Source organism: Theobroma cacao, chromosome 10 (genome assembly GCF_000208745.1).
Source record: "Theobroma cacao cultivar B97-61/B2 chromosome 10, Criollo_cocoa_genome_V2, whole genome shotgun sequence".
NCBI classification, from domain to species: domain Eukaryota; kingdom Viridiplantae; phylum Streptophyta; class Magnoliopsida; order Malvales; family Malvaceae; genus Theobroma; species Theobroma cacao.
This window is the reverse complement of record NC_030859.1, coordinates 2,273,216-2,289,231: the sequence shown is the minus strand read 5'-3', so window position 1 is coordinate 2,289,231 and position 16,016 is coordinate 2,273,216. Positions and strand designations below refer to the sequence as shown.

Here is a 16,016-nt window from a genome sequence, read left to right as displayed (position 1 = left end):
AGTAAATATAAGCTTTCTTAGTACCAAACACTAAAAGATTTCACATGTAAATCGTATGCATTTTTATAGGGAAAGGAAACTCAAATCAGAACAGAGAGAATGAATGGTCACTCCTCATTCCTACCATGCATTCATAAGCGCCATGTATAAAGGAAAATGCTTCCTTCCTTCCCATTCTCAATATTTTTACAATACAATCTCAATTACTTTGCTAAAAATTTAGTCCTCATCTTCATCAAGGCATGCCATGGTCTAGAATTTCGACTAAAAGCACAAGTTATGTATACATGAAAAGAGGATAATACTACAGTTAAAACTTTAGGAGCCAGAAATGGCAAGGATGCTGCAAATAGCTTACAATGCAATCTTCAGAACTCAAAGCAGTGTCCTGGTCCTTGCTTCTGGACTGTTTGATTGGGACACACTGGTAGCATAGACATCAAATTGGGGCCAAGGAGGAGTTGTATGATGCAGCCAAGATGATTCTTGTGTTTCTAAATACAGCAAGGTACACCCACAAGAGCAAAACAATTGCTCACCATCAACATATAGATCAGCTTACCAGCCCATCAATATTCTTCTTACTCTGTCCACAATCCGATTTCTAGCTTGGCTGCTTGCTAATGGAAATTCACAGCTGTCATCCAAAAGAAATCTATAGACTTCCCATTGGCGATCTGAGGTCGAATGCCTTCCAATTTCAGCCTATCAATGGCAACAGCAAAGAAGACTCATTCACAAATGCAAAAATATATTCAGATTTCGTGAGAAAAGGGAAAGCTGAAACACAAATAAGAAATTCCCATGTAAATCTTACCGAGAAAATGCATATCCCAAGCATTTTAAGAGCCAATGTGACATCATGGAAAACTCGAGGCCTTCCCTTTCCAGATAACTCAACAGGGTTAGCAACCAATAGTTCAGTATCAGGGCCACGGTTGACAATAAGCAGTCGAAATGGGTGAAGCATCTCCTCCTTTAAACGAGAATGTAAAGCAATCTGATGCTTCGGATCCACGATCTTTTTCCCATCTGCTTGCCGAATAAAGAGATCCATATTACGGTAGCCTCTCAGACTTGAAGAGAATCTACCATAAGCGATCTAAATGAGAAACAACAACAACCACATATTGTAAACTACTAAATGCAAGCACTGCCAGCCAATAAAACCAAAAATATGTATTAAAGCAACATTTTCAAAAAATTAAAAATTAAAAAAAAAATACAAGTGGTCCAGTCCCAGCAAATTTAGAGAATAAAAGCACCCTATTTTCACTGCTTCCCAGACATCAAAGAACAATGATAGCAAAGGACAGTCAAAAAGTAGATGTGATAAATACTAATTTGATTACATATATATCACGCACCTTACAACATGAAGCTGTATACTGTTCATGATTAAAAATCACTACAAAGAAGCCTAGTAAAAACAACAATCAACAGGAATTCAATAACATGAATCTCATGACAAGTACCTGAATATCACAGTCTTTTGAAGTCCTCAAAATGTCATAAAAGAGTCCTTTTTGATCAACACATTGGATTTGAAGCAATGTATGAACAGGGCTCAACTGATTATCTATAGTAACAGTGGCCTTCTTCAGTGCCATCAGGTCTGCCTTGAGTTCCTTTGAGCTAGCTTCCTTGTCTGCTAACTCATAGCTAAATAACTCCTCTGCAACAGCAGGAGGGAGAGAAGAGAATGCCTTCATACTCTCATATTCTGGCCCTGCCAACTGAAGTTCACAGCTGATACAATACTTCCCCAAAACAGTAATCAGATGCGCAGTGGTGTCATCTCGCCTCTGTTTTGTATGCAAAAGTTCCCTAAAATGAGACAGTGCCAGACGTTAGGAGTTACTGCCAATTATGCATTACCAACAGCAAACAAAAATTCCAACCTGGTTAAATAGCCCTAGGTCCGGAGAGAAAAAAAGGTACAAAAATATCAAAATCAACAGGATACAGACATCAAAACTTCCTCTTCCAATCAAAGCCATATCTATTGGTTATTCTTCTCATCTCCGGCTACAAATTTAATACACTACAATAGTTTGTCCACCAAAATCCAGCATTCTAGAAACCGAACTTCACAAAGTTCCAAGAAAGAAAGCAACAACAATAAAGATAACCGTATCAATGAGCCATCATAATGGCATTATCTCAAAACTAACATATAAACAATGAACTCAAATACTTAGAGAATTGAAACACTAAACAAAATGGTACACCCCCAAGACAGAACCGAGTTGAAAAGATGTTATATGAAATCAAAAGAAATTGCATACCATATTCACTCAACTAAAAATTTCTTTATAACATAAATACTTACATTCCATCCGTGATATAAAACAAGTCCACAACTCTTCCATCCGGCGTTGTCATAACCTTCACCTTTTGAATTGTAAACTCAAGCTCCGACAATATTTTCGTAACATCTACATAAAAAAAAAAAAAACCCAAAATCCCATAATTTATCTACTAACTCATATAGTAAAAGAAACAATCAAAACACCACGGAAATTTAAAGGGTATTGTTAGCTAACCGTGAAGTAATCCCTTGCGGTCCAAGCAACAAAGTTTCAACAAATAAACCGAAGAAGAAAGAGTTGAATTTTGATTTCCATTTCCATCTCCTCCTTGCTGATTAAAGTAATAAAACGGGAGCAAACACGAAGGACAAATCGAAACCAACCGATTTTTCAAGCTTTCCCAATCAATTCTCGACGAATTTGAAACATTCGGAACCAACCAAAATACTATATAACACCATCTTCCGTCCGTCGAAAAATCTAATAATAATCGAAATAAAGAAACATTCAATCTTTTTTTTATAGTATTATTTGGCGCGCATTTAATTCATAAATTAATATGAAAAAAAGGGGTACCTGCTCGGGCAATTGAAAGCCCGAACTCAAGAATGATACGGCAAAGGTCGCAGCCGAGGCCGGGCTTGTCGGGGCAATTAACGGTGACGACGGTGGGCTCGGATGGACCTTTGGGTAATTGGATTAAAACGACGTCGTCGCTCGGAATGCCCATTACCGGAATGTGCCCAGGTGTTTCGGGGTTGGTCGTTAAAAGGGTATATTTAGGAATTTTCTTTTCTAAGAGGCTGTCGCCGGAGCAAGGTGAGGTTGAGAGTAGTGGGGTGGTACGGCGGTGAGGTTTGACATTTCCTTTGTTCTGTGGAAATGGAAGCGCGATGGAGGCGGAAGGGAGGGTTTTTAAGTTGTCCATTTTAGGTGGGACCCATTTCTGGTTATGTCCACGTCAGATAGTGACGTGGTAACACGACTGTTCATGTTGGGCGAAGGGCGTTTTCGTAATTTTACGAAGCCATTTGTGGCTAGTGTAAGTGCAGGGATATCTCCACTGGATTTTAGTGGCCAATGCGATAAGATATATAGTTAGTTGCAAATTAAATTGTTTTTTTATTAATTTATTTAACAATATTGATAAGAACAATATATACATATTTAATTACATTTATCTTCTTTATTTAATTTTAATTAATTTTAAATATATTTTATACTTATGAACGGAAATAATAACCATGGCTCATTTTAAAAAATAATGAAATGCTTGTTTGATAGAGTATTATAAAAAAACAAGATACCATAGGAAATAAGTTGAAATTACAAAACGTAAGTAAAATTTATTCAATTAAAATTATGCAGTCTGAGTTCGTAATTTTTAATAGTTGTTTTATCAATATTAATTTAATAACATAATATTTTAAAAAAATTTCAAATTATTCAAAAAAATTAAAAAATGTTTGAATATGTTCAATTAAATCATAAAATATGAATTTCATGATTAAATTTAAATAATAAAAAAACAATTTAATTAAAAAAAATGAGCATTCAATTAAGGACGTCCAGACAAATGAAGGAAAAGAAATAATTGGATTTGGCTCACTAAAATGACAAAAAAATCCTTTTCATGAACAATAGTTTTTAATTTGGCCCTTTATGGGCTATGCCAGAAGCAACGACACAAAAATAATAATAAAATAAAATAACCACACAAATTAAATCACAACTCAAGCTTTGCATAAAAGAACAAATCCCAGCCGTCGGATCAAAATAATGTCACTAGTTGACAACGACGTCAACGCTTTACTCTCTCCTTCCGCACCCAATAAAAACATAAAGCAGCCGGCAAGTCGTTGTCGTTTTCGAAAATATTTTTCTTAAAAAATAAAGTAATAATATATTATATATAATTAAATTATTTTTTTAATTGCTGATTGAGATCGCAAGTCGATATTTAAAAAAAAAAAAGAAAAGGGAAAATTCCCCCAATAATTGCATGTGGAGATTAAAATTGATTATGCTATATTTGTGAAATCATGTGGTTTTAAGCAGTGTTTGGCTGCGTTATTTAACTTTTAGGGTGTTTTTCAATGTATGAAGGCAGTATTTTTTGACCAAATTGCATTGCTGTTTTAAGTCTAAATGAGTAGTACTGGGCTACCACGTCTTTAGTCTTGTCATTGGCTGTTAGAAGCTAAATCAAAGTCATTAAGAAATTGACGTCCTTAATTTAATTTTAACGTGACATAAATTCAAAATTTATTACAACATCCTCAACTACCTTGTCGGCAAGGTAAATTTTTTGAATAAAATCTAATACTTAATAAAATAAAAACTTTTTTCTGTTATAAAATATAATTTGAAAAAATAGTTAAGAAAAAAAGTATTTAAAAAATAAAAAATCTTATTTAAATGTATATTTGCAAATTACAAATAAAATAAAAAATTAATATCTCCTTATCTAAAAAATTTATAAGATAAGAATAATACTTAAATATTTGATTTGGATAAATTAAATTTAAATTTTAATTCAATTGAATCTATATTCAAATTTAGATATACATAATTAAATCTTAAAGTTTAAATTAAATTACAATTATATATATAAAGCTGTTTGATTTATCTTAATTATCTAATCTAATCTAAATTCTTAAACCGTAACATAATGAACATTCAAATATTTATTTTTAATAATTTCCTGTTTATTAAAATATATAAATAATTAACATAAAATAAAAAACCATTATAAACTTACAAAAAATTTAATCTTTACAAATATAAAAATAAAAAATGGCTTTTATTCATTTTAATTGATAGTAAAATTACATAAAAATAAAAATATATTTACAAATTTAAAACTAGTTATATCTTTTCAATTTTATATACATTTTTTTTTCACATGCATATGATAATATCATAAATCTCATATCAAAATAAATATATCTTTAAAAGTAAAAACATAAATTCATGACAAAAAATTACCTTTCATAAAAACAATATCAATTTTTTTTCTTTTTCGTTCATGCAATGAGTGTGCCAAATCCTAGTAAAAACAAAAACAAAAAACAAAAAAATTTCTTTAAATCAAGAAACAAAAGGATTGATTAAATGCTTAAAATTCCATTCATAATCTCATAACATTTTTCCATCAGTATTCACATCCCTTCCAAATCAAGAAAACATCAGATAAAAACCATTAAAAAAAAACCCTAAAAACTTCAACCGCCGAAACCGTAGAGAGTCCTCCCCTGTCTCTTAAGGGCGTAAACAACATCCATGGCGGTGACGGTCTTTCTCCGAGCATGTTCCGTGTAAGTAACGGCGTCGCGGATCACGTTCTCCAAAAAGATCTTCAAAACACCTCGCGTCTCCTCATAAATCAAGCCGCTGATCCTCTTAACTCCGCCTCTCCTCGCCAGACGTCGGATAGCTGGCTTCGTGATCCCTTGGATGTTATCTCGGAGCACCTTACGGTGTCGTTTGGCTCCTCCCTTGCCTAGCCCTTTGCCACCCTTTCCACGGCCTGACATTCTTGAGACTTGTGAATTAGCTTTTTTTCTGAATTTGAGTTTTGACTCTGTGGTTTTGGGGGAGAGACGCTTGAGGTCTTATAAGAGGGAAATTTGGGGGTTTGAATTTGAGCGGGATGATAAGTAACCGTCAGATTTTGAAATGTAATCGACGGTTTACAATGGTGATCCGTGTGCTTGATTTCGGTGATTTCGAAACGTTGATGAAGTAAAGATCGACGGTTCGTATTGTTTACTTAGGTAAGGTGCGGATCCTGGTTTTGTTTTTCTGGAATTTTGTGCGTGGTCGGGCTCTTGGCTGGCGGGCTTTGGGACCTTCGGTGCCACGTAGACTTAACGAGCCTGTCCAAACCTAACCCAAAGTTTAACCAAACTGAGCCCAACAATGGCCCAAAGAAGTAAAGAGAAAAATCCGTTAAGCCCAATTAAAAACCGAATGACTGAAACTGAATCTATTCAATTCTCTACTGCGTCTTCTTATCTGATTCCCTCTCCAAAGCTCTCTACCCTTCAGCCGAATCAAAAATTATTCAAATCTTTTTCCTTGTGAAAACAGAGCGAGTCAGTCCATTCATGGCTTAATTTATATTGAAATTATATTTATGTAATTTTTTTGTGTTTTACTTTCAACTTTTGAAGAAGAAAATGGCAGCAGCAATGATGAACTTGAGCAGTTCAATACAAAGCGGCCTTTTTAGTTCATTAAAACCATCATCTTTTTTCAATTTCAAAACTACCCATTTCAAAAATCGGTTTTGTCTTCCTCAAAGTCACTTCATTTTTTCAAAAAGATCAATGCTTTGCACTTGTTCAAGCAATAATAGTAATTTTCAAACTGGAGAAAAGGCTGAGCCTTATGTTGTTACAACTCCTCTTTATTATGTTAATGCCCCTCCTCATATGGGTAGTGCTTACACCACTATTGCTGCTGATGCCATTGCCAGGTTTCAGGTATTGCTAACTGGTTTCTTATTTTTAATGGGTTTTTTTTATGATTTTTTTTTCTGTTGATGAGGTTTTGAGAAGTTTAGGTTAGGGGCTGATTTTGGATGTAGAAGTGTAGTTGTGGCTTAGAAATTATATGAAGGCTACCATGACTTTTTTTTACAATGACAAGTTTGGATTGCTATATCAACTGAGACATCAAACTGTGTTTCTTTGTGAATAAAGTTAGTTCTATTTTTAAAATTTTGATATTGGAATTGTTAATTATGCTTAGTAGGTTACATGAAGAAAATTTAGACTGAGTCTGATTGTTGTTTTCTGCTTGCTTTCTGATTCCAACATTTTCATAACATGTTAATGAATAGAAGTGTATTGTTTTTAAGTACGTTGAACTAATGTATGATTTTACTTTTACGGAGAACAAGTATGTCAGAATTGGAAATGCATTTTTACTTAGTTATTCATTATTAATCAATCATGATTTTACATTTTACCATGTGCTTTTGCTTTTGCACAGATCCATTTTCATTTCTTTTCTTTTCTTGTGTTCTTATATTTGTGGCAGCGGCTTTTGGGAAAACGAGTCATATTTGTTACTGGCACAGATGAGCATGGGGAGAAGATAGCTACAGCAGCAGCCGCTCAAGGCTCCAGCCCAAGTGAGCATTGTGATGTTATATCTCAAGCTTACAAAATGCTGTGGAAAGATGTAATTCTTTTCTTTTTCCACCTTAGGATGTTACTTTTGTTCTGAGCAATTGAGTTTTTGAATGTTTTTATCTTTAATCCAAGTAATTGAGGTCTCAAATGTCCTAATGAGTGCTAATATTTTCCTGATTACAGTTAAATATAGCTTACGACAAGTTCATTCGCACAACTGAGCCAAAACATGAAGCTATTGTCAAGGAATTTTATTCTAGAGTTCTTGCCAATGATGACATTTACCAGGATGACTATGAGGGACTGTACTGTGTCAATTGTGAGGAGTATAAGGTTGACACTGCATATCCATCTACTTATAGCAACTGTTGTGTTCATAAATTTTGGTATGGATTAATTCATTAAAAGGTGATTTTCTTAGATGTTTTGAATGGAAAACATTAAATTTTATGTTGATAGTTTCTAGTGTTTCAGGAGCTCATACAGTTCTATTAAAGCATACTTTCTAATGGTATTTGTTTATTGGTATGTGTCTATGCAGCAATTTTTTCAAATTCTTACTTGGTTATTCTACTGAATAGCTTTTTGTTACATTCTGCAGGATGAGAAAGAGCTGCTTGAAAATAATTGTTGTCCTACACACCTAAAGCCATGTGTTCCTCGCAGAGAGGATAATTACTTCTTTGCATTGTCAAAATACCAAAAGTCATTAGAAGAAACTTTGGCCAAAAATCCAGATTTTGTTCAGCCTTCATACCGTTTGAATGAGGTGAAGCAAAGTAGAACTCTTTCCTTTTTGGGAGAGATTGATGTTCTTTCTTTGCAAAACTCATCTTACTCGTGAACTTTTTCCAGGTGCAAAGTTGGATCAAAAGTGGCTTAAGAGATTTTTCGATTTCCAGAGCATCTGTGGATTGGGGTATTCCAGTGCCCAATGACAATAAGCAAACTATATATGTTTGGTTTGATGCACTCCTTGGGTACTGCTCTTTCTCATAGAGAAGGAAATTATAATAGATGTAGTAGGCTTTATAATTCTTGATTTGAATGCCATTAGGATGTTTTGATCTCTATTCTGTTTCATTGTTAAAATGTAACTGAAATCTATTATATTTAATAGTTTAACAGCTGTGTAAAAATAAAGAAATAAAGAGAGAACAGACACTAATTAAAGATTCTGCCTTCTTGTTTTCTCATTGTGAAATATTTTTGTTGAAGAAGGATTTTAACAAAGTACAATTTGTTTTAAACAGCTATTTATCAGCTCTGTTGGAGGAGAATGAGCAACCTAGTTTACAAAGTGCTGTTTCTTCAGGTTGGCCTGTGTCACTGCACTTGATTGGAAAGGTATGAAACTTATCAATGTGGCAACACTACCAAAATATTTAATTTCCTATTATTATTTCCCTTTAATGTCTCACTGATTTCTATCCTTGTGGAAAGCTGGTTGTCACATTCTCCGAGATGTTTCCCAGAAATTTGTTGTGCTGGACTTGAATAACTACATTGATTGTTGGAAATAATTATCATTTTACCTTTTTTATTTGTTCATTTCATGAATGTAGATTATGATGTTATTCCTTGTCTTCTACTTTCGTTTTAAATGCCAAGGCATTTTATTAAAAATTCTAGAGTATCACCATGTTGAATGTAACTCAGGTAAAAGAATTGTGTTCCCCTTTCGCATACTCGTAAAGAGTTCGATATTTTCTTATGCTTTGTTTCTATTTTTGTTTTTGTGTAGGATATTTTACGTTTTCATGCTGTTTACTGGCCAGCTATGCTAATGTCTGCTGGATTGACTCTCCCAAAGATGGTGTTTGGCCATGGATTCTTGACAAAGGTACTTGAATACCATGAAGCATAGCCTATTATTTGCTTTTGGAGTAGGTGCATTTTATCTGCTTTGTATAGACCTTCAGGTAATAGAATGCCTGTATAAATATTTGGACTAGTAACTTTCACATCAGTTGTAACTATCTAAGCTTTAGATTGTGCTTGGACATGTCTGCATTGGCTATTTTTTTTCACTTCTATCGCTGTTATTTTACATAGCCTTACATAAACATGTCTATGAACCATTAAGACGCAATGAGACCATTATCTTTGTAGTGCTAAAAATTGGAATGTTGGAATCAAAACTGAGTTTAGAAGATCAAGGGCCATAGGAGTTTAGTAATTTATTCAAGGTATGGGAGTTGCAATAGATGAAAAGGAAAATTTTGAACCGCGAATGCTTTTAAACTTTAAAGAATTGTACATGGATTTGAAAAGGAAGATATTGAAGCTTTGCAGGCTATTATCTGTCCAATGAGGAAGTTAACTGTTTTGAGTATTGTATTACCATGTTCACTCATATTAACATTTGACCAGAAGTGTCCCATAGTGATAATTTCTTCCCTCATTATTGCTAATGTGGAACAAAATTATTCTTTGGTCCCTGGTGTAGTTATTAAATTGGTGGGGTGGTGTTATGAAAGGTCTATGGTTCTTTTGTATGCTCTCAATGAGGACAGATACCTGGACAGATGTTTTTAATACATATTACAATTTTATATACTTTGAAACTGAAAACAGTCAAAAGAGCGAGCAAATTATTTAACATATTTTTTTCTCATATACCTAATTTTATTTCATGCAGCAATGCTTTTTGTTTTGAAAATTATAGGATGGCATGAAGATGGGAAAGTCACTAGGGAATACAATTGAACCAAATGAATTGGTTCATAAATTTGGGCCTGATGCAGTCAGGTACTTCTTCCTGAGGGAGGTAGAATTTGGAAAGGATGGGGATTATTCAGAAGAACGTTTCATTAATATTGTTAATGCACATCTTGCCAATACAATAGGTATATTCCAGTTACTATGATTGGTTTTTTAGCTGATCAGTTGGGTTACTTTGTACTCGTCGACCAAATAGATACATATATGACCTTGATTACTGCAGGAAATCTTCTTAACCGTACTCTTGGACTTCTTAAGAAGAACTGCCAATCAACTCTGGTGGTTGATTCAACTATTGCTGCTGAAGAACAGGATTTCAAGGACACTGTTGAGAAGCTGGTAAGGTTATTTTGAATCTAGTACCATATGTCTGACATTTAAACAGTAGATAGTAGCTTCTTAAAGAACTGTTGGATTCTTCTCTTACCATATTTAGATTGCCTGTAGTAAGAATGACTTTATTAATGTAGGAAAAGAATATTGAAGTAATTTGCATACCACAGAACACGAAACCTTGACATCTTTGAAGGAAAAGGACACTTTTTTCTTTCCATACATTTTGATTGCCAATTGTGGATTGACTTGGAACGTTAATGCATATTGCCCTGAGATGCAAGTATGGGCTGATTATAGTGTTTAGTAACTTTGTTGTTGGTAATGGTAAGGAACATTAATATTCTTTGATCCTGGTTTATTCCTTGGTAGTAATTTTAAGATCAACACTTGCTAAGTTCGTTGCCTTGAGGATCTCCTCTGGAGATACTTAAAATGTTCAAATTGTGTCAAGTAGCAGTTTGTTGTCTTCTTATCCTTTCTTCCTATTTGTCAGCCTGACATGTTTTTCTTCCTTTTTCCTCTTCCCTCTTTGCTGGCCCTATGCTCAACCACTTACAATTATACTTTGTTCAGTTGCTCATGCTGTCTTGTTCTCTATATTTACATAGGTTGAACAGGCTCACATCCATTACAAAAATCTCTCCCTATCATCTGCTTGTGAAGCTGTGCTAGAGATTGGTAATGCTGGTAATTTGTACATGGATAAGCATCAACCATGGTCTCTTTTTAAGCAAGGAGGTGCTGCTTCTGAAGCTGCAGCAAAGGTAAGATACTTTTGCTGTCCATAAAGTATTTTGCATGATGTGCTCGAGCAATCATAATCATAACTGCATGTGCTTAGACTGGACCCTCAGCAACTTGCAAGTCTAAACGAAAATTGACCCAGCATGCCATGTTATTTGATGGCTGTTATCTTGATTTATCTAGGAGGCTTATTCCTTTTTCTTATTGACACAGGATCTTGTGATTATATTGGAAGCAATGAGGATTATAGCAATTGCTTTATCACCTGTCACACCTAGCTTATGTAGGAGGATATATGCGCAGCTTGGCTACTCTGACGACCAGTTCAATAATTTAAACTGGGTTAGTCTCTCTCTCTCTCTATAGGTATTTAAGCCTACTAGCATAAATTTGTTGTATTATTAACTTAAATGGACGTCCGAACTGCAGAGTGAAACAAAGTGGGGTGGACTAAAGGGTGGTCAGGTAATGGCTCAACCTAAGCCAGTCTTCACAAGAATAGAACAGATAAAGGGGACAGAAAATGGGGGTGAAGCAGCTGAAAAGGTTGTGAAAAAGAAAGAGAAAAAACCTCAAGTTCAAGGGGTTGTAGAAGCCTAGGATCCCAATTTCAAAGGATTCTTTCACCAATAGGAGCATATTTTTCTCTTAACATAGTGAACAATTTTTGTCCTAAAGTTGTAGTAACTCATGTTATTGTCATAGAAATCTGCTTCCTATTGGAATTTATTAAGTTGAACATAATCCTTATTTCCAACTTTGTGGGAAATCGATTCAATAATCCCACATTCTCATTAAACACAGAGAGACCTAAAGATTTCATTTGGTAGCATGGAGAATCAAGTTACAAAGAAGTTTATTTCTTTGATAATCATAACTTATGCTTGCTATTTCTATTATGTTTTATTCTTATGGAGTAAAGGCTACCGCCAGGAGATATCACTGTCACTAAGTAACTGGGCCAAAATGGTTGATGATTGAGTAAAGGAAAAAATCCAGAGTAAGCAATGAAGAACAAAAGCTTCCTCTTTCCATTAGACCAAATACCATCCAAAATAACTACTACACTGTAAAGAAACTGATACCATTATTGTGCTTGAAGATAATATACTATAAGAATTGATGAACGAAACCAAATGATAGCATTTTATCTGTAGTTTCTACTCTAACTGGGACATATGCCTGCCGCCAGCAATGTGAATTTGTGAAAAAAACTGCACTCAGTTCTTCCTGGATACCCCAAGCCTCTGACGGAAATCTTCCTCCATAAGAGGAAGTCCATCGCGCAATTTGACAGTTGGTTCCCATCCTAGCAGCTCCTTTGCCTTGGTTATGTCTGGCTTCCTCTGGCGAGGATCATCAGGAGTGTTTTCAACCATGGATATTTGCACCTCAGGATTGATAAGCTGCACAAAGTATGGCCATGCATTTGATTAATCATTTTCCTGAATATATCTATGAAAAGCATAACATCTAGCAAATTGCTGGAACAGAAACTACTCCGATTAATGAGCAGCAGGAAAAGTTTTCTTGTCAAATTCAGTTCTATATCAACATGCCTCTAGAAAAGAGAACTACACTACAATACAATGGAGAGAACAAAAATGATGAAAAGACTAACCTCCTTCACAGCCTCTGCAAGTTCGAGCATTGTGAATTCACCTAAAATGTAGAACAAGAAATGTTAATATTGGAATTAAATGAGTTTCTAATAAGATACGAAAATCAAGATAAAGGGCTTGTATAATTACCTGGATTCCCAATATTGATTGGCCCAGTGTTCTCTCCTTCCATAAGTCGAATAAGGCCATCAACCTTCAATTAAAATGAAAAAAGTGAGTAGTAGCCACATTGATACGTAATAAGACACTTTGACATTAGCAAGAATTCCCAGCATACCATATCTGAGACATAACAGAAACTCCTTGTCTGTGTTCCAGGTAATTGAACAGTCAAAGGCTCATTACTGCACAATGAAACAGTTAAGTAACAAAGAGTGTAAGCATAGGGAAGGAAACAGAGAGGAAAATGAAATCATGGAAGGCATCTTTTTACTTACCGGATTGCTTGGGCTATGAAATTGCTGACAACACGACCATCATCAATATTCATGCGTGGTCCATAAGTGTTGAAAATTCTAGCAATCCGAATCTCTGTTATCATGAAAAAGAATTAAGAATCCTCACAAGGAAAAATGGGAAATGCACAGAAATTACATGAGCAGTTAACATTGTAATGATTACCTATGCCATGCTGCCTATGGTAATCAAACATCAAAGTTTCAGCCACTCGTTTTCCCTCATCATAGCAGCTCCTAACTCCTGTAGCATGATACACAAACAAATCAATAAAAGTCATATGTGAAACAATTGCAATACTATGTGGCATAATTCTACTTAGAAGTATTGGCAGCCATTATGAAAGGTAGATGAAATGGCATTCATACTTTAACAAATGACAGAGAAGGACTTTCAGTTCTTGGGTAAATCCATAGGAATATGCAACATGAGAGGAGTAAAAGACACCAGCTTCTACATATCCATACCACAATAACTTAAAACCCTCCTCAACCATCAAAGTATAATAGAAAACATACCAATTGGGTTAACATTGCCCCAATAGCTCTCAGTCTGGGGATGCTCAAGTGGATCTCCGTATACCTCTGAAGTTGACGTAAGCAAAATCCTGTTGCAAATAATCATACCATGAGCAATGCAGGCATATACTTATAAACATTATATCATAGATATAAGTAACAGTCTCAAACCTTGCTCCAACACGCTTTGCAAGTCCCAACATATTCAATGTACCAATCACGTTTGTCTTTATTGTCTGTTTAATGTTACAGAAACATAGTTTTCAGGTAGGGTTTAAAACAAAATAAAGAGTCTTACAACTGATATCTCATCTAGGAGATAGCATTATTCTGCAGATGAATCTTATTACCTTCACAGGATTGTATTTGTAGAAAATTGGAGAAGCTGGGCAAGCAAGATGGTATATCTGATCAACCTCAACTAGCAATGCCTCAGTTACATCTGCACAAAAAGTAAAGAACCCATTAATATCTGAACTTGAATATAATATTCCAACATTGTCAGCTATAAATTACTCAACATATAGAAGAATACCATGACGAATAAGTTCAAATCTTGGATGCCCAATCCATTTCCTTAGGTTGTCCTTGGAGCCAGTAAAGAAGTTATCAACAACAATAACCTGAACAGCACAAAAACAGAACGAATGTTAAACTGTAAGCAAAGCACAAGTATCATTTGATGGACATGAGCATACTGATCCAAATATCTGACTGCACAATAGACTTTGGGTTTTGCCCTTCTTCACTTCTTAAACAATCTAGCGTAAGGAAACCTATGCTATTAACAATATGTGCTCACCTCATTCTTTTCATTCTCCATCAACTTGTCCACTAGGTGGGAGCCAATGAATCCAGCTCCTCCAGTAACCAGAATTCTCATGTTGGACTGCCCAAAAAACAAAGATCAGATTCCACAATCGCATATTATAAGTAACTAAGACCAAACAGGACTCTGTTCTGCAGGAGTTATAAGAAACCTTTAAAATAAAGAAAAATAATTCACCATTACACAAAAAGCTAATTCAAGGTCAAGTACAATGACATAACTGATTACTACAAGATTATCAGGCAGACAGTAACAATGCAAAATGACAAACTAAATTCACATGAACTTCCATTAAAAAGAGCAATTGATGCGAGCACTGCAATTTAATCTTATCATTGCCATTTTGCAAACAGCGTAGTTGTCACCATTTCATTCATTTATACATAGGATTCACTGATATCAAAGTAAAATGAGGGTATGTAGACTTGAATAAACAGAGATCATTAGCAACAACATTTATGCAAAACCAATATTCTTAAACTTTAAAAAGAAAAAAAAAACACTAAAGAAACAATATTTTCCAATAAATTAAAACCAAAAACAGGCATGCTAATAAGCTGAAATCTTAAAACTGAATTTATCTTACCTGGAAAAACTTGGAAAATCTCAAAGGAGATGGACTCGGAGGCTTCTTAGAAGCTGAGTTGTGATCACCGTTTGCAGACATTTTTTCAGATCTTTACTTGAAATCCTACACATAAAACAAATCAAAACTCTCAAAATTCACGATCAACTCTTCCAAAAACCATCCACATACAAAGCAGAATTTAACAAAAAAAAAAAAGAAAAACTAACCAAACTCAAATTGCCCCAAAATTTTTCTATTTCTTCTATGCCTGTACAAACTAAGAGATTGCGAGCCTAATATATACAATTAAATTTCATCCAAACAAAATTACTTAAATACTTAAAAATTGAAATCAAAATAAAAATTGAATGACCAAACTGTACCAACCAGGGTGAGAGAAAGCAAAAAGAAATCTTCAAAACCAAGAAAAGTAAATAACAATCAAAAGCTTCACATTAACAACACTATAGCCCACACCAAACTCAAGAAACAGAAAACTAAAAAAAAAAAAAAAGCTTTTCAGATCTCAATCTAAATCCAATGGCCTTAAAGACCACAGAATTAAAAAAAAAAATTTTACCTTGACAGAAACAAGGTGAAGATAAAATCTGGGTTTTGCTTAATTTAATGGAATTTTGAAGAAAAACAAGAACTTTTAAGGATTTGAAGTACGTATGGGAGTGAAACTTGGAGCCAGTTTTTATACTGTGATGTTAAGGTTGTAGAGATGTAGTAAAACAGAAGGAAATCTAAGGAAATCATTGAG

The 16,016-nt window shown here is 34.4% G+C and overlaps 4 protein-coding genes across 5 annotated transcripts; 1 reads left to right on the top strand and 3 right to left on the bottom strand.

The window, feature by feature from the left end:
* LOC18586133 (ACT domain-containing protein ACR9) lies at window positions 89-3,212 on the bottom strand. The gene is made up of 6 exons (XM_007009324.2): window positions 2,889-3,212; window positions 2,547-2,792; window positions 2,333-2,438; window positions 1,476-1,827; window positions 818-1,102; window positions 89-705 (listed from the first exon to the last, which is right to left on the bottom strand). Exons 1-6 carry the CDS (start codon window positions 3,040-3,042, stop codon window positions 559-561), a joined length of 1,290 nt encoding a protein of 429 aa, XP_007009386.2. The 5' UTR covers window positions 3,043-3,212; the 3' UTR covers window positions 89-558.
* Window positions 5,419-5,914, bottom strand: LOC18586132 (histone H4). Its single transcript, XM_007009323.2, has one exon. It carries the CDS (start codon window positions 5,846-5,848, stop codon window positions 5,537-5,539), a length of 312 nt encoding a protein of 103 aa, XP_007009385.1. The 5' UTR covers window positions 5,849-5,914; the 3' UTR covers window positions 5,419-5,536.
* On the top strand, window positions 6,331-12,151 carry LOC18586131 (methionine--tRNA ligase, chloroplastic/mitochondrial). The gene is made up of 12 exons (XM_007009322.2): window positions 6,331-6,799; window positions 7,359-7,502; window positions 7,637-7,786; window positions 8,055-8,222; window positions 8,309-8,433; window positions 8,707-8,800; window positions 9,198-9,296; window positions 10,122-10,302; window positions 10,401-10,516; window positions 11,122-11,277; window positions 11,471-11,599; window positions 11,687-12,151. Exons 1-12 carry the CDS (start codon window positions 6,494-6,496, stop codon window positions 11,855-11,857), a joined length of 1,839 nt encoding a protein of 612 aa, XP_007009384.2. The 5' UTR covers window positions 6,331-6,493; the 3' UTR covers window positions 11,858-12,151.
* Window positions 12,240-15,969, bottom strand: LOC18586130 (UDP-glucuronic acid decarboxylase 5). Of its 2 annotated transcripts, none has more exons than XM_007009321.2 (13): window positions 15,831-15,969; window positions 15,269-15,373; window positions 14,656-14,742; window positions 14,389-14,476; window positions 14,204-14,295; window positions 14,025-14,089; window positions 13,854-13,942; window positions 13,501-13,578; window positions 13,317-13,410; window positions 13,157-13,223; window positions 13,009-13,072; window positions 12,879-12,919; window positions 12,240-12,663 (listed from the first exon to the last, which is right to left on the bottom strand). In XM_007009321.2, the coding sequence occupies exons 2-13, from the start codon at window positions 15,347-15,349 to the stop codon at window positions 12,478-12,480; spliced, it is 1,032 nt and encodes a 343-aa protein (XP_007009383.1). In that variant the 5' UTR covers window positions 15,350-15,373; window positions 15,831-15,969; the 3' UTR covers window positions 12,240-12,477. The 2 variants fall into 2 exon arrangements, with proteins under 2 accessions (XP_007009383.1, XP_017984785.1); XM_018129296.1 differs by lacking the exon at window positions 15,831-15,969 and adding an exon at window positions 15,478-15,549.

Excerpts from the sequence above, each read along its gene's own strand:
- LOC18586133 (XM_007009324.2), bottom strand. The coding sequence starts at position 3,042 with ATGGGCATTCCGAGCGACGACGTCGTTTTAATCCAATTACCCAAAGGT. Across the intron at positions 2,793-2,888 it reads GCTTTCAATTGCCCGAGCAG|ATTTTTCGACGGACGGAAGA; the intron begins GTACCCCTTTTT and ends GATTATTATTAG. Across the intron at positions 1,103-1,475 it reads CAAAAGACTGTGATATTCAG|ATCGCTTATGGTAGATTCTC; the intron begins GTACTTGTCATG and ends TTTCTCATTTAG.
- LOC18586132 (XM_007009323.2), bottom strand. The coding sequence starts at position 5,848 with ATGTCAGGCCGTGGAAAGGGTGGCAAAGGGCTAGGCAAGGGAGGAGCC.
- LOC18586131 (XM_007009322.2), top strand. The coding sequence starts at position 6,494 with ATGGCAGCAGCAATGATGAACTTGAGCAGTTCAATACAAAGCGGCCTT. Across the intron at positions 10,303-10,400 it reads ACATCTTGCCAATACAATAG|GAAATCTTCTTAACCGTACT; the intron begins GTATATTCCAGT and ends TGATTACTGCAG. Across the intron at positions 10,517-11,121 it reads AGGACACTGTTGAGAAGCTG|GTTGAACAGGCTCACATCCA; the intron begins GTAAGGTTATTT and ends ATATTTACATAG.
- LOC18586130 (XM_007009321.2), bottom strand. The coding sequence starts at position 15,349 with ATGTCTGCAAACGGTGATCACAACTCAGCTTCTAAGAAGCCTCCGAGT. Across the intron at positions 14,296-14,388 it reads ATTTGAACTTATTCGTCATG|ATGTAACTGAGGCATTGCTA; the intron begins GTATTCTTCTAT and ends CTTTTTGTGCAG. Across the intron at positions 13,943-14,024 it reads GCAAAGCGTGTTGGAGCAAG|GATTTTGCTTACGTCAACTT; the intron begins GTTTGAGACTGT and ends TATTTGCAACAG.